This window comes from Carya illinoinensis, chromosome 9 (genome assembly GCF_018687715.1).
Source record: "Carya illinoinensis cultivar Pawnee chromosome 9, C.illinoinensisPawnee_v1, whole genome shotgun sequence".
Taxonomy (NCBI): domain Eukaryota; kingdom Viridiplantae; phylum Streptophyta; class Magnoliopsida; order Fagales; family Juglandaceae; genus Carya; species Carya illinoinensis.
Genome location: NC_056760.1, coordinates 6,558,167 through 6,578,649, shown reverse-complemented (window position 1 = coordinate 6,578,649; position 20,483 = coordinate 6,558,167). Strand labels below are relative to the sequence as shown.

The 20,483-nt window shown below is 33.7% G+C and overlaps 1 protein-coding gene and 1 long non-coding RNA gene across 2 annotated transcripts; one reads left to right on the top strand and one right to left on the bottom strand.

Moving 5' to 3' along the window:
* The first annotated feature begins 3,448 nt into the window (after positions 1-3,448).
* LOC122276409 (protein DEHYDRATION-INDUCED 19-like) lies at positions 3,449-7,432 on the top strand. Its single transcript, XM_043086100.1, has 5 exons — positions 3,449-3,894; positions 3,967-4,106; positions 5,513-5,590; positions 5,729-6,012; positions 7,155-7,432. Exons 1-5 carry the CDS (start codon positions 3,810-3,812, stop codon positions 7,261-7,263), a joined length of 696 nt encoding a protein of 231 aa, XP_042942034.1. The 5' UTR covers positions 3,449-3,809; the 3' UTR covers positions 7,264-7,432.
* Positions 7,252-8,697, bottom strand: LOC122276410. Its single transcript, XR_006228842.1, has 2 exons — positions 8,304-8,697; positions 7,252-8,128 (listed from the first exon to the last, which is right to left on the bottom strand). It is a non-coding gene; the product is annotated as an uncharacterized LOC122276410 (long non-coding RNA).
* Between the last annotated feature and the right edge of the window lie 11,786 nt (positions 8,698-20,483).

Below are 20,483 nucleotides of genomic sequence, written 5' to 3'. Positions count from 1 at the left end.
GGAGCCTTCAATCTCGTTTGTCAACAACATCAGACGATTTTTTCAAATCTCCAGCCACACTTGTCGGGTCACGGACGGATCCAAATTTTTTTTTTCAACTATCTATAGTGTCTACTAGCGTACCATTTTATTCAGTCTATTTACTTGTTGCGAATCCTTTTTAATGATTCCAAAAGGGGGAGAAGTGTTAGATTAGAACATTAACATTATTTGAATTGCTAAACTTATTATATATGTTTAGAATTATATTTATACTTTTGCTTGAAAAACTAACGTACATTCTCAAGGGGAGTTTAAGTATTAATACAGGTTTCAAGTTCTGTCAAGTATTTGTCATCATAAAAAAGGGGGAGATTGTTGAACCCAAGATTTCAAGTTTTGTGTAATTATATATTTACACATGGATTTTGATGATAACAAATGAATTCAAAGAATAAAGAAGTCTCAAACTCAAGTTGTCTATACAATGGAGTCAAGCACATCAAGAAAACAAATATGAGCAAGAAGGGAACAAGTTCACATTAAAGTTATAGAGTAATGTTGTAAATCTCTTCAAAATTCAAAATTATGATTAATGCTCAAAATTAATATTTTATCATAAAGCATTAAAATACATTTTCCACATGTGCATGAATATTTTTTGAAAATTATATTTAAAAATTTTAAAAGATGATTGATTGTCATCTTTCACATGTGCATACCTTGATTAAAGGGTTGAATTTTGAGAATATTAAAAATAATTGATTGTCATATTTCACATGTGCATGTTTTATTTGAATATTTTCAAAAGTGATTGATGCTTTTTTAGACTTATACAAAAGGTAGATGATTTTGTTTGAAAATTTTGAAAAATAAAGTGTGCTTCTTTTGTCATATACAAAAAGTAAAAGATTAGGTTTGAATTTTTTGAAAAGGAAAGTGTGCTCCTTTTGTCATATGCCAAAAGTAAAAGATTAGGTTTGATTTTTTTGAAAAAGTGAATGATATTGTCTTTGACATGTGAATCTTTTTAAATTTGAATATAAAGTCTCATATGCCTATAAATAGATCATTTGAGAGCTTTACATTTACAACAATCCAGAGCATACAACATTCATTCAAAGCTTTCATTCTTTCTTCTCTAAGTATTGAGCCTTAATCCTTGTTCATTTTGAGAGATATAGTTTGCGCTGTATTGTTCTTATTTCACTCATTGAGGAGTGTTTTTCTGATAATCTACCCACTATCAGCTCTTGTATAAGAAAAATGGTGTGTATAACCCTTGTGCGTGTAGAAAGTGTTCTATACGGAGAATAATTGAATCACCACGTGTAAGATGATTGCAAGTGTAGAGGGTGTTCTACACAGATCCTTTATAGCGGTGTTGTTTAAAGGTGTAATAGGTTTCTATCTCCACCTGAAAGAGGTTGAATAGTGAATTTGTGGATCATCAAGGGGTAGCTTGAGGCGAGGGCGTAGGCAGTGGGGCCGAACCTCGTTAACATACTGAGTTTGTTTCTCTCTTACCGTTACTTTTTATATTTATTACTGTTTCGTATTTTGTTTATATTTTATATTGTATATTTGATTTATAATTGTTATTTTAAATATAACTCAATTTACCCACATCTTGTGTTAGTCATCTGGGCAACATAAATTTTACTATTTTTTAAGAAATTATACATCCTTACTATATAATTATATCTGTATTACTCATTTAATATCCTTTGGCTTCCTACCTACCTAATTCAATGCTTTCCATATTAGTTGTAACTTAATTTTAGTTGGGTTCTTTTAATAATAAAGTGAGATATTGAATTGTGAATTTTAATTTTTAACTTTTTATTATTGCTTCCTCATTTATGATTGATAAAAAAGTTTTGTTATATACAAATAAAGTCGCGTACTAATTTATGTATCAATATTGATTTCTTTATATTTAAAATTAAATTAGCACTGTTTTCAATAAAATCTACTTTTTGACTCCACAATAAATTAGTGCATATATTAATACATAATTATACTTACAACTAGATTTTTTCTTAATAAAATGAGAGAGGTCATATATGGTGCAACCCATCCTACTCAGGCAAGTAGCCACGGCCCACCGTTTCGGTCCATATCAGCCTAGGCGGAGTGATAAAATTTCAACCTATTTCTGCCCATCACCTCCCCACACTCTGCCCATCAACGAGTGAATTTCTAAGACCATCGTCAATTATTTCAAATCCTTTCAAATTATACGATATCAAACAAAATTTCATGCCTTATGCTAAATCAACCAATCGAATACAAAAACCAAGTTACCATACAAAATGAGAACCCTCAAATTCTCATATTATATTACGAGGACTGTTATAGCTATAAAAAGATTACATAAAAATAATTTTATAAGTTATTGTGGTTTCATGTAATTTGTTAGATTTACTTTATAATAAAAATAATTTTATAATTTGATAGACCATATCAAACCATGTTAGTTTGTAATATTATTTTTATATAATCACTTTGTGATTAAAATATTTTTTTATTATATATAATATGATTTAAGAAGTATTTATTTGTAAGTTGAATGTGGAAGGCAGGTATTTGTTACCAACTGCCCACCCTGATGTCTATCAAAAAGAGAAGGAAAATGTTGGGAGCCTGCTGGAGGCTATCGTTAGATTTTTTTATTTACTTAATGATTAAGTAAATATTTTTTAATAATATTATATTTTTTAAAAAGGTATTTAAAAATATTAAAAATACATGTAAAAAACACATAAAAACAACTAGTGGTAGCTCTCAGCTATAAGTGGTAACTGTAATGCCACCTAAAAGATAATTATAAAAAAATAGTGTGAGTATATTATAATAAAATTATAAATTACTCTTGTTAATATATTAAAAAACTGATTATGGTCGAAGTTTATATGATAAAATAAATCAAATAAAGTAAATTAGAGATTTTCTGATGGATTAGGAAGTTTTTTTAGTTAATAAATAAGTAAATGGAAAAGATAATTAGGGTGTTCTTTTTGATATATTAGTAGCCAACTTTTCGAATACCTTTTTTTAAAAATTTTTGAAAACAGAAAAACAATCAATGAACAAGAACAACCGATCTTCACCGCACAAAGTCACAAGCCTCTCTCTCTCTCTCTCTCTCACACACACGCTGACGTTGCCCACACGTGAACCTATAATTCCCCCACTCTACATAATTTTTAATAAATAATTAGAGTAGTCGCATTTAATCATTTTTTAAAAATAAATACAACTTTAAATAAATACACAGAAACAAAATTGAAGCCACAAAAATTATTAATGGCATGCAAGTTGCAGACAGACAGACAGGCAGGCCCCTCGAGCAAAAAAGATTGAAAAGAAATGAAAACGAAGAGCAACCCGACATTTGCTCCCACTGACTTTACGTCACCTCCGGTCTTCACCACACAAACCTCCCATCTCTCTCTCTCTCTCTCTCTCTTCCCCCCCGCCCCCCCCTCACAGCCTAATCTAATCGTCATTTCTGAGGCTTACTCACATCATCAATAAACGATTCTAAAGAAATAGTCAAATTCATGAGATAATATCCATCAACCTTTAAAGAAAAAGCAAAAAAAAAAATAAGGCTGTCTCTCATTTGTGTCTGAAGCTTCCCTGCGATCAACTTGGACAGGATATCTAACCAAAAAGTCAAAATTTTCAGAAACGAAAAAGGTACCCAAGAGGTTCAAGATCGGAGGCCAAATTGAATTCTTTTTTCCTCCCTGGAGGTATTTAGAATCAGAAGAAATTATTTTTTTGAAAAAAAAAGTGAGCTTCATCTCTGATCTTTATATTCAATGGATTCCGACTTCTGGACCTCTCGCCTCGCCGCCGCCAAGCGCCAATACGCGCTCCAGCACCACCATCAGAGTTCCCACTTAGGTATCTGATCCCTCTCTCTGCCCCCATCTTTTTTTCGTTCTTAGTTTTAAATATGTTGTGTTCTTGGATTAGATCGGTCGAGCATCGATGAGTTTGAGGTAGATGACGAGGTCCGACCCGATTTCCCATGCCCGTATTGCTACGAGGACTTCGACATCGTGTCTCTGTGCTCGCATCTCGAAGACGAACACTCGTTCGAGTCCAAAGTCACCGTACGTATTTCTTTAGACACGCCCTCCGATTTGTTCTGTTGTTGTGTTCTCTCTCTGAAGAACGATCTCTTTGATGGTATTCGGTCTATGAGACTAGACGGTTTCCTTATTCGGTTCATGTCGGAGGGTTACAATCTCTGTTGGTAAAGTTGTGTCTGCCCTTTTTTGAGTAATCGTCTGATATTTCTTGTTTCATCGAGCGCTTTGATTCTTTTTGTTTGTGCTTGTGTCTGTGATAAAACGGATATGGTGCTCCGGTCATATTAATAAGGGCAGAGGTCCTCAAATTACATCTGTCCGTGTTGAGGGATATTTTCATCTTCCCAATTGGTCATCTGCGTGATATAATCCTTTTTTTCAACTATGAACTATGTATTTTCTGAAGAAGCTCATAGATTGGTGTCATTGGAATGTTGGATGTTTAGTTGGCTACATAAAGGAGGAACCCAAAAAAAGAACTTGAAAATTCTTTGGCTGAGTTGGGGCTGACAAAAGTAGAAGACTTTCGGTGTTAAATTAATTTGGATCTGCCACCACCCACAAGCCTTTGGGTGGTTCACTTTTTGATTTCAAAGGAGTAAGAAATCAGCTGAGTCCATAAGTTCTTCAAAGCCAAGCTGGAACTTGTTACCCTCCTTTTATATCTGCTTCCGTTGGTTAATTCGTGTGTTCCTTTACGATATTGTAATTTCATCATAGCATGGTAGGAGATGTGGAAGTAATACTGGTTTACGCGTGCAAAGTAAAGTTACAAAGAGGCAGACACTGTAACTATGAACACAATTTTAGGACAGATACGAAAGCTAAGTCAAAGAGGAATGATATAATTCATCTTCTCTCAGATGTTCCATATCATGATCCAGACCCATGTTACTCTAGTTACCTCAACTGTGAACCGAATTTTAGTAAGGAATTATTGTGTTTTCAATCTATTTGCAGTTAGTATATAAAACACAATTTTCATGGCCATTGTCATGCAGTCTATATGGTTTCATTCATGGATTCAATATATAGGAGATCTCCATTTTCACATGTGAATGCTAGCACCTAAATCCGAAGATATAGTGCTGAAGAATTCAAATATTGGATCATTTCTGTGGTTGATGCCTTTGATGTGAGGGAAGTTTTAGAATTAATTTTGGTTTCTTTGATATAGTTCCAAGTCCAGAATGAATCAATGGAAAGAGTGGGGAAATGGAGAAAGAAAATTGAAGAAAATGCAACTATTGTTTAATATAATTATCTATTGTTGTTACCTTATTCCTTACAATTAAGGGTGGATGGTATGTTAAGTTGTTTAATTTCTAGTTTTGATGATGCTTTCTTAATAATATAGTTTTTTTTTTTTTTTTTTTTTTTATATATATATATAATATAGTCTCTCTGCATCCACTTTTTCCTTGCAGGTTTGTCCTATTTGCTCTGTTAAAGTTGTGCAGGACATGTTAAGCCATATCACCCTGCAACATGGACATTTGTTCAAGATATCCTTTAAACTGAAAAATTCATCAGTCGTTTTCTCTTTGTATGACTTGTTGAATAAAAAAAATAAAAAAAATGCTTGGTTATTTATCGATGAAAAAACTGGACCATTATATAAGTTTCCTTTAACTAAGGATTACTTGCAGAGACGTCGCAGGTTACGCAGAGTAGCAATTCCTAACAGTCAGGCGCTGTCTCTACTGGGTCGGGATCTTCGCGAGGCTCATCTGCAAGTGCTTCTAGGAGGTGGTGGAAACCGGTCAAACAGTGTTAACATGTCTACTGCAGCTACTGATCCATTCTTATCATCGCTCATTTTGAATTTTCCTGCATCTGAAGCGGAAGAAATATCAAAATCTGTGGCTGCCAGTGCTGAGGACGCTTCTACAAAAAATGAGGCACCAGCACATATCTGGAAATCAAGGTACTGGTTTGCATATATTTTCTTTCAAGCAAACCGGTACCCCTAGGGGTTTGCATATATTTTCTTTCATGAACCCCTAGGGGTTGGCTCAAGTGGTAAAGGCCTTGGGCATACCCCCCTCCCGGTCTAAGGTTCAAATCTTTTTGGGTGCAAATAATCTCTAAAGGTCATCAGACTGAAGGATTTTTTTCTTGAATTATCCGACGTGCACTTACAGGAAACTCCTTACTAAGGGGCTGTGCACCCCCGAGATTAGTCAGGATACTGTTCCTAGAGGTGCCAACAAAAAAAATTATTTTTTCTTTCATGATCAGAGCCAAAGGAACTTGTGATTTCCATTGAATTATAGACCACTTGTTTAGGTTCTGCTTGGCTATTGAGAATTCTCGAATTTTGAGTTTTAAGATTAAATATTAAAATATTATATTTTAATAATATTATTATTTTGAGATTTGAAAAAGTTAAGAAAAAATTGAATTGTTTATTATATTTTGTATGATGATTTGAGAAAGTTGTAATGATGAGATGAGAATTTTGTGTTTGAGATGAAAAATTCTAATGGCCAAACAGTACCTAATTGTCATCATCTAACATCCTTTTGTGCCCGCCCTTTTCCAAAAGTCTCTAGTGAGATGTCAATGTAATAATACCCTCTTAGACATTTTTGTCCCTTGCTTTCAACATCCTTACTTCATAAAAATCTGTGTTTTGAGTTCCTTGTTCTATTTTATGCAAGATTTGAAACTTGGGACCCAACACTTTGCCGATGTTAGCCAAGGCTCATAAGCAAGTATTTTCGTTTTTTTTTTTTTTTTTTTTTAGTTTCACGTCTTAATCGTTTACCAACATAGTGCATGAAGAGGGTTTGGCTTGCTTATTTATTCCATAACATGTTGGCCAGCTTTCTCGATGAGAATGTTTATATGTTTTGATATCCTAGACATCACAATCCACGGTTTTTGTATTCATCAAGGAGCAGAAAGTATCAGATAAATTAGAAGTAATGGAGTTACAGCCTTTGGTGGCGAGAGGCACTCACTGCATCTGTTTCAATCAAATTATTTATGCTTTATGGACACCTACACACTCCTGTAAATACCCTTCTATGGATCCAACTGGTTAACATCTCTCCCCTCTTGCAGTTTTGACCCTTCTTTGAGCTATGAAGAGCGGGAAAAAAGGATGCGACAAGCTGCTGGGAGATCTGGTTTCTTGCAAGATGTCCTTTTCTCAATTCTATTAGGTGATTAATAGAAGCAGTAAGTTGCATTATGAATAATTGAATGCTGAGTTATTTAAAAGTCATGATAAAGGGGTATCTTTGGGTGGGATGCTTGTAGTTTACATTGTCTTGGCAAGGCAATCCGTGCCTCATATGAATATCGAAGCAGCACTATGAGTGCCTGATGATTGTATCCCATTCTTGTTAGTGCCCCCTCCCTCCCTCCCTCTCTCTCTCTCTCTGTCTCTACCCGCCAGTGATAAACTCCATTCTGAAAATATATTCCCAAATGATCTATCAGTTTATGGAAAACTTCAGCCAATGAATTCATTTCAAGTCAATGAGTGAATGCGTGTGCTAATCTTTGGCGCATGAAGAAAATCAACAAGCTCCATCGAGATAAAGAATTCAGTCCGCAAAAATGGGTCGGTTCTAGTAAACAGTAAAATAAACAAGCTATGATCATTGAGGTCATTGTCTCCGTGCAAGTTCGCTCACTGGGCCGGTGCCCGACTTCCACTTCTCCCGCTGCAATAACCGTTCCCACGTGTAACAATATGCCAAAATCGTGTAGTTTTGTGTCAAAAGACTCGAAACCACTGTGGTTGGTTAGGCGGCGACGGTCGGCTCCTTTAAAATGTTAAGACCTTAATCTCGGTACCCGTACTGCTGATCAGCCGAGAACAAAAAATTGGTGAAAAACACGGGCGGTGACCCTCTGACCTGCCGCTGTGAGATCCACCTCAGCTGCAGTCCAGTATATCAATCTCCATACCCCCCACTCCCAACCCCTAAACCACCCGACTAATCATCATAATATCCTTGCCGCACGAATCCAACGGCCAATCAAATTTAAGTCAAAGTAGAAACATTCAATCATATTATCATCCACGCCTGAAAAGCAAGACAAAAACAAGAAGTGACACAGTGAAGACCCATCGCAGTCTGGAGTAGGATATGAACGATGACGTCAACGCACCGCCTTTGATAAATTAATTTAATATTATATATATATATATAGAGAGAGAGAGAGAGAGAGAGAGAGAGAGAGAGAGAGAGAGAGAGCCACCTTAAAACCCCTCTTGTTTAGTCGGCCTCTGGTAGGATCCACCTTTGTATAAAAGGACTTGGTCTTCCTTGCTGCAAACAGAGACTTCGTTTCATCTCTGCGTCGGCTGGTGCGCAAACAGAGAGACTTCGTTGATTCGTTTGCAGAGAGAGAAAGAGCTCTTTGTGGTGGTAAAAACGATCGAGAGACGATGGTTGAGTTATTTCTTCTTGGATGTACTGGGATTGTATTGTTTCTCCACGGTGCTAATTTCATTTTTCATGTCCTTTCCAAACATGTGGCCGTCCGATCACTCAGGTTTTGAGCTCTCTTATCTTTTTTATTGTCTTTTCTCCTTGAACTCCTAGATGGATAATAGTTTCAGTTTTTCTTGTGGGAAAATCTTCTTTTCCAGAACTTCACGTGTTTGGTGCCTATCATCAAGAGTCCAGAATCTGTTAATTAACTTGGTTTCATAATATTTTTAAAACTATATTTAATTTTTTTAATTAATATTTCGTTTCAAATAAATGGCCTCCTTGTGAACGAGTTGGGTAAGGCTTTGCAGCTAATAAAAATAAAAGCAAAATCATTCTATTTTTTCCGCTTTTTGTTAGGATTTGGAGAAAAAGAAATTGTCGGTGTTCAAATAATGGGAGATCAGTTGGACAGTGAATTGAGTTCATGAGTTAATAAAATAGGATTAGAATATTAGTTTTTAACATTATCATTATTTTAAGATTTAAAAAAATTGAATAGTTTATTATATTTTATATAGTAATTTAGAAATGTTATATAATGATAGGATTTGATGAGTTAAAACGATTTTTATATTTAATTGAAAGTAGTTAATTAGCAATTAGTACATAAGTAAAGGGTGTCAATCATTGTGTGCCAAACTTAGAATAATTTTGCCTTTTCTTATCGGTTATGGATTAAACTAGTCCATATATAGTCATTGTGTGTGCCAACCTCTACAGGTTAGAAAATCATGACAAGGTTTTTTGCTCTTTCCTTCCCCCCCCCCCCCCCCCCCCAACAAAACAACATAAAAAACATAAAACACACTGTGTACAATCATTGATGAACTTCATAACTTATATCATGCCATGAGTTCTCGAGTTTTATAATAAAAGATATATATGCTACGTCTATGATGAGAGGATCATGATCATGCTGTGTTGATTTTTTTATTAATATTATTTTGTGTTCCAGTTTCTTGGGATTTGTTGGATGGTAGAGCAAAACGGGAATCAAGAATGAGGGGATGAACATATAATTCATGAAGCTAGGTTTTTTGGTTTTTGAATAGCAAAAAAAGGTTGGGAGCTAGGATCTGCAGACCGGTCCTGATCGATCTCCGTGACAGCGCCCAGATGGTTAAGCTTTGGCGTGAAGTATGGAGAACCATGCATGCGGCATGCCTAGCCAAAGCGCAACTTTTATTTATTTGTTTTTTTTTTTATTATTATTATTATTTTGTTGAGATAGGAGTAGTTAGCAGATTGGACATGCCGTGACGCGCGCATTATATATATTATGTTTCAGAAAGCTCATCATGATCCGGTGCATAACGGGGGAATAAATTATTAAAGGTTGAAATAAATGGGTAGCTGACTTTAGTTGAGCCAAACCATCTTGTAATCCCTTAATAATAATTACTTCTAATCTCCGCACGTGAATGCTAGAGGAGTTCGTTGTTCATGAATCCATTCTTCAAATCCATTCAGTATACTCTCTCTCTCTCTCTCTCTCTCTCTCTCTCTCTCTCTCTCTCTCTCTCTCTCTCTCTCTCTCTCTCTCTCCTGGTTTGGGAACAATAAGACATGCATGTGAATCTCATGATTCAGTTTTGCTACGCATGCCATTGCGAGGTAATGATTAGTTGGGAATGCATAAACCATTGGCCCGCAATGACTTGTTGGTAGCTAGGCAGGTACAATCCATGACTTCAATAAAGACCGCTTGAATAATAAAAATATTCTATCTCATATTATTATTATTATTATTATAATTTTTTTAAATTTTATATAAAATATAATAAATAATATTTTATTTAATATTTAATTTTTATCTAAAATTATTTTATCTCATCTTACTCTCTATATTGCATCTAAATCGATACTTTTTACATGCATGCTGTCTACTTTAAATTTTTTTTTTTAAAAAGGGGCCATCAAACAATGCATAAAAACCGATATTCTTCTCGTTGGAGTGGATTTCAAGTGAGTCACAAATTAATACTGTAAAATTTTATTCCAAAAAGATAAAGACATGTCAGGTTAATCACGTGAACGGTAACAACGGTTTTATATTCTAGAAGAACAATCAATCAAGAATCTCGATCAAAAAATCAGAATTTTTATCTTTAATATATAGTGGGCTGGGCAACCGGGTACCGGATCGGGTATCCGGGTATACCCGGCCCGGAACTCGGATTCTAAATCCAGGTCGGACTCCGGCCTGGATACACCCGGGTTAGGACCCGGGTTGAAACCCGGATTGATCCGGGTTTTTACAACCCGGAAATCCGGGTTCCGGCCTAGACCCGGGTTTTTTTTTTTTTTTTTTTTAACAAAGCCTGATTCTTAAATTTTTTTCAGCAAAAAAACATTGTGACAGCATTCCAAAAAAATTTCTTAATAAGCCCTGTCGGATCAACATTCATTCCTCATTACAGATAAATCAAACTTCCAAAATGATCAACATTCATTCCTCATTACAGATAAATCAAACTTCCAAAATGACAGCATTCCAAAAAAATTTCTTAATAAGCCCTGTCGGATCAACATTCATTCCTCATTACAGATTAATCAAACTTCCAAAATGATCAACATTCATTTCTCATTACAGATAAATCAAACTTCCAAAATGACAGCATTCCAAAAAAATTTCTTAATAAGCCCTGTCGGATCAACATTCATTCCTCATTACAGATAAATCAAACTTCCAAAATGACAGCATCAAACTTCCAAAAAATTAAGCTTCCAAAATTACAGATAAATCAAAATGACAGCATCAAATTTCCAAAAAATTAAACTTCCAAAATTACAGATAAATCAAAATGATAGCATCAAACTTCCAAAAAATTAAAAATGAAAACTTTACTAAAAGAACTCTAATCTTAATCCCTTTTCTAATCTTCTATCAACCTCAAATTCTCAGCCCAATCTTCATCTTTGAAACTTCTCAAAAACTCCATTAAAAAAAAAAGGAAAACAAACCTGCAAGGACAGTAAGGGCAGCACAGAGAAGGCACATGCAACAGTATTTGCAAAAGTAAAAAACCTGCAAATACATGGTTAAATATATAAACAACAGCACATAATTATATTCTGTGCATGCAAAAAACAAACAAGACTGTTAATGCACAATTATATTGCACATAATTATATTGCCATGTGGTTTAAAGTTCTTGGATGCACAGGAGCTTGCTGAGTAGAGGCAAATATCAAATACATGAAACCATAGAAAGAAGAAATGGTTGATTCGATGTACATAGTTTAGAACTTCAGAATGTGGATCAACTTCAGTATTTCAATTTCTATTGGCTTATTTGAGCATCTAACCAATACGTAGACACTAGACATGAATAAAATAGGAGCAAAATTTGTACAAAATCTCTTACCTCCATTGAAGATTAACCAAGGATAAACTTTTCAGCATGAATGGGAATGGAGACTCACATCAGCCTTGGTTGAAGATGAAGCTAGATGATCGTCTAAAAAAAATTAAAAATTGAGTTAGACAAATAATAAAACGAATTAGATAGATATTAAAAAAAATATTTCACGTTTCAAACTTACCTTCAAGGTCCATCGACTGTATATATTCTTCCAAATCCCGAATGTTAATTGGTTTGGTCCTTAACCAATTTTGGGTGCAAATGAGAGTTTCAACAGTTTCTGGAGACAATGAACTCCTAAAAGGATCCAATATGCGTCCTCCAGTATTAAATGCGGACTCCGAGGCAACAGTGGAAATGGAGGTGGCTAACACATCACGTGCTACCTCAGCAAGGACAGGATAGTTAACGGCATTAATTCTCCACCAATCTAAGATATCAAAACCGAGCGAGTCGTCTATACACGTCTCAGAAAAATATCTATCTAGCTCCGATCTAAACTCCGTAACACACCGTTCCTTAAGAAAGTTGGTAAATATGATCTTAAATTTAGTAGGTGCTGGCTCATTACCAGTATTTATATTAGTGCTGCTTGGCCTTCCTTGAGCCACATTAGAACTCCTCCCACTAGCCACACGAAATCCGTTATACTGCTCAATCAAGCGGCCTAAAAGGAGTTTAACTCTGTCCTCTATCTTATTCGCCAACTCACACCCTCTGCATTTTTCCAACCAGAAATTCATTGCCATCATTTTATATCGTGGATCAAGCACAAAAGCAACATATATCATCAAGTTGAACCTATTTGTGCTACCCCAATACTTCTCATACTTGTTTCTCATATTTATGCCCATAGTACTAGTGATAATATCATCACTCAAGCACATATCATTTAATGTATCCTCAATTGTGCAAAGTTGCTCAAAATAAACATTAGCTGTCACATACAAAGAACCAGAAATGCTCAATGTAATATCATAAAAAACTTTCAGCAACTCCACAAAAATTTGTGCATTTTTCCAATCATTGCTAGTGGGGTTCAAGAATTGGTCATCCACAAACGCATATTGTTCAAAGGCTTGTTTGTGTTTTTCAGCGGTACTCAACATCAAATATGTAGAGTTCCATCTAGTAGGAACATCCAAGCAAATCATCCTCTCACTAATTTTTTCCTTTACCGCACAAGCCTTGAACTTGGCAAATCTTGAAGGTGAGGATTTCACATACCGGACAGCATCCCTAATCTTTGACACAAAATCAATTACATCCTTCAAACCGTCCGTAACAATCAGATTCAATATATGGGCAGCACATCGCATGTGAAGAAATTCACCACCTAGTATAGTACGATTATGGTCTTTTATTCTCCTCCTCATATAATCAACAGCAACATCATTTGAGGATGCATTATCAACTGTGATGGTTAAAATTTTATCAATACCCCATTCATGCAATCTCGAGTTTAACACTCTCCCAATGATTTCGCCCCTATGGTCAGGAATTTGGCAAAACTTAAGTATTTTTTTGTGCAATCTCCAATTGCAATCAATAAAATGTGCGGTAATGCACATGTAGTTCAGATTTTGCACCGACGTCCAAGTATCGGTGGTAAGACAAATTCTTTGACCATTCAACAATTTTTTTAACTGTATCTTCTCTTCTTTATACAGTTTAATATAATCCCTTTTTAAAGTGCCTCGAGATGGCAAAGTAAATCGAGACTCTAAATCCGTTACATATTTAATAAAACCTTCATGCTCCACAAGCCTAAAAGGCAATTCGCATCTAATAAAATACTTAGCGGTTGACACCCTAAGTTTTTCTCCATCGTACTTTACTAGGACTTGTGGACTACACACTCTTCCCTCCGCATCCCTCTTAACACTAGAGGATTGACTTCTTCCAACTCCTTTAACTCTAAGAAGGAAAGTTTCACATGCATTCTGGAGGTGGTGTAACATAGATGAAGTGCCATTTTTGTAGTGGCAACTATATAGCTTAGCGCAATAATTGCACTGAGCTTTTGGGTTATCGTGGTCAATAGGTTGCACTCTAGTATAGTGTTCCCATACCACAGATTGGTTGCTAGGTTTTTTTTGGATTTCTTGGGTAAAGGTGGGATTGAACGGGTAGGTTCTTGTGTATGTGTGGATGAAGAAGGGGTTGGAAGAGTCCCAAGCTCCTCTACATCCAATGGAATAGAAGAGGAATCGCCAACCCCTTGGGTTATACCGACATTACAGCTCACAGAATTTTCTTCCATCTGTTAAAGTTACAATAACAAAAAAAAAAAAAAAAAGAAATTAATTCATGCAGAAAACTCAGTCCAGGTGTCAAGAGTTTTAATTTTGAAGTATGATGTATAAGACGTATTATAGCCTAATTAAGAAGCAAATCATCAATTTATAACTTTCAGCCAAGCTTGGTAATCTTTGAGAAACCCTATAATTAATGTACAGAAACCTATTACATTATAGCCTGTTTATTAATTGCGGGGAAGCTTTTTTTTTTTTTTTTTTTTTTAATCTTCACTGCATGGAAGGTGTGTGCATTTACATATATGTGTCAAGGGCTGAACAAAAAAATATATTAATACCGCACCGTTTCAAATACATAGCAAATAACCGATACCCGAATCAACACAATACAACGACGTCGTTTTCGCTAATATATATATATATATATATATATATATATATATGTCACGGTTTTTTGACTTCTTCTTATCCTTCTTGATGTCATCAGCGACCGTTGGCGTTACGCAACAATTACCCATGGAATGATTTCTATGGTTTTTCTATGCTTCGGCGAAATGAGTCTGAGAATTTGAAGGAAATAAAAGCCAAATCCAATAAAAATCTGATCTTCCTGTAATGGAATTCAGTTTTGCTACGCATGCCATTGCGAGGTAATGATTAGTTGGGAATGCATAAACCATTGGCCCGCAATGACTTGTTGGTAGCTAGGCAGGTACAATCCATGACTTCAATAAAGACAGTTTGAATAATAAAAATATTCTATCTCATATTATTATTATTATTATTATAATTTTTTTAAATTTTATATAAAATATAATAAATAATATTTTATTCAATATTTAATTTTTATCTAAAATTATTTTATCTCATCTTACTCTCTATATTGCATCTAAATCGATACTTTTTACATGCATGCTGTCTACTTTAAATTTTTTTTTTTAAGAAGGGGCCATCAAACAATGCATAAAAACCGATATTCTTCTCGTTGGAGTGGATTTCAAGTGAGTCACAAATTAATACTGTAAAATTTTATTCCAAAAAGATAAAGACATGTCAGGTTAATCACGTGAACGGTAACAACGGTTTTATATTCTAGAAGAACAATCAATCAAGAATCTCGATCAAAAAATCAGAATTTTTATCTTATATAGTTCGTTTTGAAATTCTGGCTAAAAGTAATTTGATTTATAGTGGTAGGGACAAATTGTAAGAGAGAATGACATTATTGCATTATGATTGGTCCGGCCAGATTCTATCCAAATCCAAATAAATATGGGACATGATAGTCTACCTATAAATCCCACCTTGGACTGCAAGAGCAAAAGCTAATTAGTTTAGAGAAACCATTTTACTATTGTAGAATTTCATCTAAGTTAAGCACTTCAGGCAAAATTATTAGTTTTAGTAAATGATTTTACAACTGTCCAAATTATAAGATCAACAAATAATATAAATTTTTTTAATAAATTGATATTGAAATGGAATAAAACACATGTTGCAATATGACGTTGAAGCTAGCTCAAAAAATGAACAGCATAATAAATCAAGAACGTGTAATGACTGAATAGGCCAAATTTACCGCTATAGAAAAGAAGTATAAGAGAATCTTAAAAGTTTTATTATTGTCATGGTTATATTTTGTTGTGATTTGAGCAATAATCATTTTGTATCCTAACAACAATTTTGTATGTCAGCCAATGTCAACATTAACAACTTATGGTCATTAGGCCATTTGTGATTATCTTTTGTAATGTTGTTGAAATTAGTACTTTTTGGGATGTAATGATATTTATATTTTAAGGAATATAATGATACTTACCTTTATGATTATCTTTTTGTAATGAAACTAGTACTTTTGAAATGTATTGTTGTCCATAATTTGAAATGCTCTAGAATCTTAAGCTCCAAAATCACAAAATACATTTCCACAACATTAACATGCACTAGAATGTCAAAATATTTTACCATAACATTTCCATCAAATCATTTCCATAACATTAACATGCTCCAAAATCTAAAAATACATTAACAGCTCCAAAATCTAAAAATATATTTCCATAACATTTCCATTAAATCATTAACTGTATTAAGGTAGTATTTCTTCTAGAATTTTAAAAACTGTAAATCCGTCCATCACCGCAGTCCTCCAACTTCATCATCTAAGGCAACTAAGGCAGTTCTTCACTCTTACTAACTGTAATATAAGAAAGATAATTACATCTAGGAAGAATATTTTAAAAAATAGCAACATCACATTCAATGCCAAGAATAATTTAAAATACCAACTTAAACATCAACCTCATGTTTGAACCGATGGATCCAAACTTTGAGATATATTGTCAGTAGTATTTTCAAAATCCCTACATAAAAAATAATAAACCATAAAAAATGACATTATTATATTAAAACACAAAAATTTTCAAACAAAAATTTTCAAACTTTAAATCAACCTCACTAAAGGATTGTTGTTCTTAGCATGACCTTTAGTCTTGCAAATGCTACAATGTCTTTTCTTCATGGCTTGAGTCTTTTTAAGATTTTTTGCTCTCAACAATTTTGGTCATCTTTTCGTTAGCACCTGTGGAGAATCCTGTAAAATTTGTGAAAATTTTGATACAATTTGTGATGTTAACATTTGTGAATCATTTGTTTTTATGTCTCCACCTTCTTCATTTTTTTTTTCTAGAATATTTTTTATCAAGAGCAACTCCTTGTGGATATTATCTAAGGCAAGAGAGGGGTGGTTCACTTTCTGCATTTATTGTGAGCCAAGTTCTGCAATATTGTAAAATTGCATCATCAACTTATTTTTTTTCTCATCATTGGATCATCTTATTTCATTACATGCTCATCAAAATTTGGTATGTCAAGAATAACCCGGCTCTTAGTATTGATTTTTCATCTCTAAAATATAATGATGTGGCAACATATCTAATTTCAATTTCTTGCTAAGAACACATAGGATATGCCTACAAAGAATACCTACAAACTCAAACATATGACATGTGCATATTGCCTTCACTTCTCCACTTTCCAAGATCACATAATAAATAAGTCTTTCTTTATCATGCGAGGCGACTCCATATATCTTACTTTCACCCTCTTTTTTAACTTTGGTTGATTTATACCATTGGCTATTGAATAACTTATTTTTTAACATCATGAAAGACTTCCTTGTATAGATTGAGGCGGCATCTTCTTCAATTTTGTGACACATTTTCATAATCGCCTATGCCAATTTTGTTTGCATGTCTTTCTCTTTCTCTGTGAAATAACGTGCATCTAAGACTTTCTCGTATTGATGCACAAAGTTATTCACCATTGTGGTCAAACGAATATAATTCTTAAAACATTTATTCATATTTTTACTCCTTTAAATTGTTGACATATTGGCACAAAACGTGATTTGCAAGTAAGGCAGAACCTACTTATCTCATCGGTTGTAAAGATTTTATAGCTAATCATTATCTACCAGACCATACTTTATAAGTATTAAACTTCATTCATGCTCAAACTTATTGGTTGTTATTGTTTCATGTATACAATGATGGAACTCTTTTGAAAGTCTAGAAACTTGTTATATAAATGTGTCAAATGTTCTAATTTTTTTTTTTTTTTATAAAATACACCACAAACACAACCTATGAGTTGTATTTGAGAGTACCTCACAAATGATCTTTATCATTGCCTTGTCATCATCAATAATTCTAGTTAAAGGGGCACGCCAAAGTATTGCCTTTTTCCATATTCTCAATAAATGATTTAGTTGTTTCATTCACCAACAACGCACAACCAAACATTATGATTTGGTGATGATGATTAAATTCTGAAAACGACACAAATAGAATTTTATAAATTTTGTCAAGTACGACACATCAAAGGTGACAATATCTCTAAAATATTGATATATAGCCCTTGATCTTACATCCGCTCAAAAATAATTTCTCATATACTCATTCTCATCAACTTGCATAGAAAATACAAACCTAAGTTCTTTATATTGTCGATCAAGAAAGTAGACATATAACCTTTGTGCATCTCCATTTTCAAACAACTTCCTTATTTTATTTTTCAAATAATTCTCAATGTCCTTACCAATACATCAAATGTTAAAATTACCACATTGTCAGTACCGAGATAATGAGATTATCTTCCTTGTCAGTACACAGACTTATTCAAAGTGAGAATTATTATTATTTTTTTTTTACACGCGTCACTCCTCCATCTCCACGAAGTAAACCAGTACTTCTCGGTGTAAATGTAAGTAACTCATAGTTGTGTTCAAGGACAAATTTGCATACTATTCACTTTTCACCATCTATTTTTATACACATAGCTGCTTTACACCCAATTTTTGTCTTAACAGGTTCATGAATTTTTCATTCTTTTTGTTTCTGACTTTCACGTCGAAATCATTCCCTTGAGCAAATATACTATACTCCAATTAGTTTGCTGTCCTATTTTGATAATCGAGTATAATTGGTTCTCATCGTAAAACTTTTTCATCTTGCATACGCCTTGTAAAATATTTGGATGTCTTCTACCTCAAACTTCTTCCCAACGAATGCCTCAAAAAGACCACTACTCGAATTGGAAATCATATTGACTCTATCTCCATCTCTCACATTAACTCCATCTTCTATTCACTCCATCATCCACCATTCGATCTTGATTTTTCACATTCACTCCATCTCCCACATTCGTATAATCTTCCACATTCACATCACATTATTGTATTTCAATTTCAGCCCTAATACTTTCATCTTCAATTTCTGGATAGTTTATACTTATCATTATCTCAACTTCATTATTATTCAAACTCGACAAAAGATTCTTCATTACAACATAAAATAATGTCAAATCAATCAACTTCAAATAACATTGTCAAAACACTATCACAACACAAAAAAAAGTAACACTGACATAAAATGGAAATGATAAAAGTTAAATGATATTATAACATAGAGGTCACTCCAAACATGGGATTTTTTTTGTAGTTGGGAAATAAATTAGTTTTTTTATAATCTGTATGTAAAAACAACTCACCAACATAACAGTTCTTTGAGATTAATATATTGAAATTATTTTCTACCTACTTCTTTTTCTGCTTTTGCAAATGACAGATCATGAAAAAAAATGGCTTTGCCAAGACAACATCTCACGCTAGGTTGATCACTTTAATTCAAGAGTCTTGGTAAAATGTAACTCTACAAAAAAAGCATTGAAGCTAAAATGATTGGAATTACAGTCTCAATCCTACTCAGAACAAGAATTACTCAAAATTACTCAAAACAAGAGGGTAAAAAATAGTATCTACCCTTAATCTCCATAAATCCCTACCAATAATGGGAATAAAATACAAAATGGACAGTATGCAAACCATGTAAATTGCATATATGAAGACGTCAATGAACAAAGACGACGGTGTGCGGCGGTCTGGAGGGTAGCAGTGCATTAATTGTGTGACGGGCTGAAGGGGGGCGACGGGTTGTAGAGATGCAGGCATGTGGAGAGGTGCGGCTGTGTGGAATGCAAGTGGGATGCGGTGGTGTGGATAGTGGGTAGTGGGCTAAGCTTCGATCCTTTAGGAAGAGAATTTTCAGTTGAATTCTGTGTATTTGATTTTGCTATCATCATGTAGTGTGGCTCATTGGATTTGTATGTGGATTGATTATGTGATTCCTCTTTATTTGTTGCCGTTGAAACTTGAAAGTCAGAGAACGGAATAACACTTTTCAAGAGGGACTATAACTTAAATATGTAAGTTTCATATAAATTCTTTGTAAAAGAATATAGATTTTATTAATCAAAGTGCTATTATATCATTCATGTTTGTCCATTTGATGTGATAAAAAAAAAAAAATGTTTGTCCATTTGGTGTGCCCCTAATGCAAATTGCACTCCATTTTTTGCCCTTTTAAATATTTTCTAATATTTAAAAATTTTAAAAAAAATTGCAATACACTAAAGTTCGATTTGGATATTAAATTGAAATGAGATGAAAATTAAATAAAATATTATTATAGTATTATTTTTTAATATTATTTTTATTTTTAGATTTGAGAAAATTGAATTGTATATTATATTTTGTGTGAAAATTTAAAAAAATGCTATAATAATGAGATGAAATTAAACACTTATTGTATCCAAACAAGGCCTAATAGTCACTTCATTAACCCTTAAGTAAAAAAAAAAATACATAAGCGATCAAATTGAGTGGATAAACTTAGTCTGCATAGAATCATTTTTTAAACATAAAGGGAAAATGATATTCCACCTATATTTTGTATGGATAATGTGTACTGATTTTGTCTCCTT

Bases quoted from the DNA above. Each gene is read 5' to 3' on its own strand.
- LOC122276409 (XM_043086100.1), top strand. From the start codon at position 3,810: ATGGATTCCGACTTCTGGACCTCTCGCCTCGCCGCCGCCAAGCGCCAA. The intron at 4,107-5,512 runs GTACGTATTTCT...TTTTCCTTGCAG, and splicing joins CGTTCGAGTCCAAAGTCACC to GTTTGTCCTATTTGCTCTGT. The intron at 6,013-7,154 runs GTACTGGTTTGC...CCCCTCTTGCAG, and splicing joins GCACATATCTGGAAATCAAG to TTTTGACCCTTCTTTGAGCT.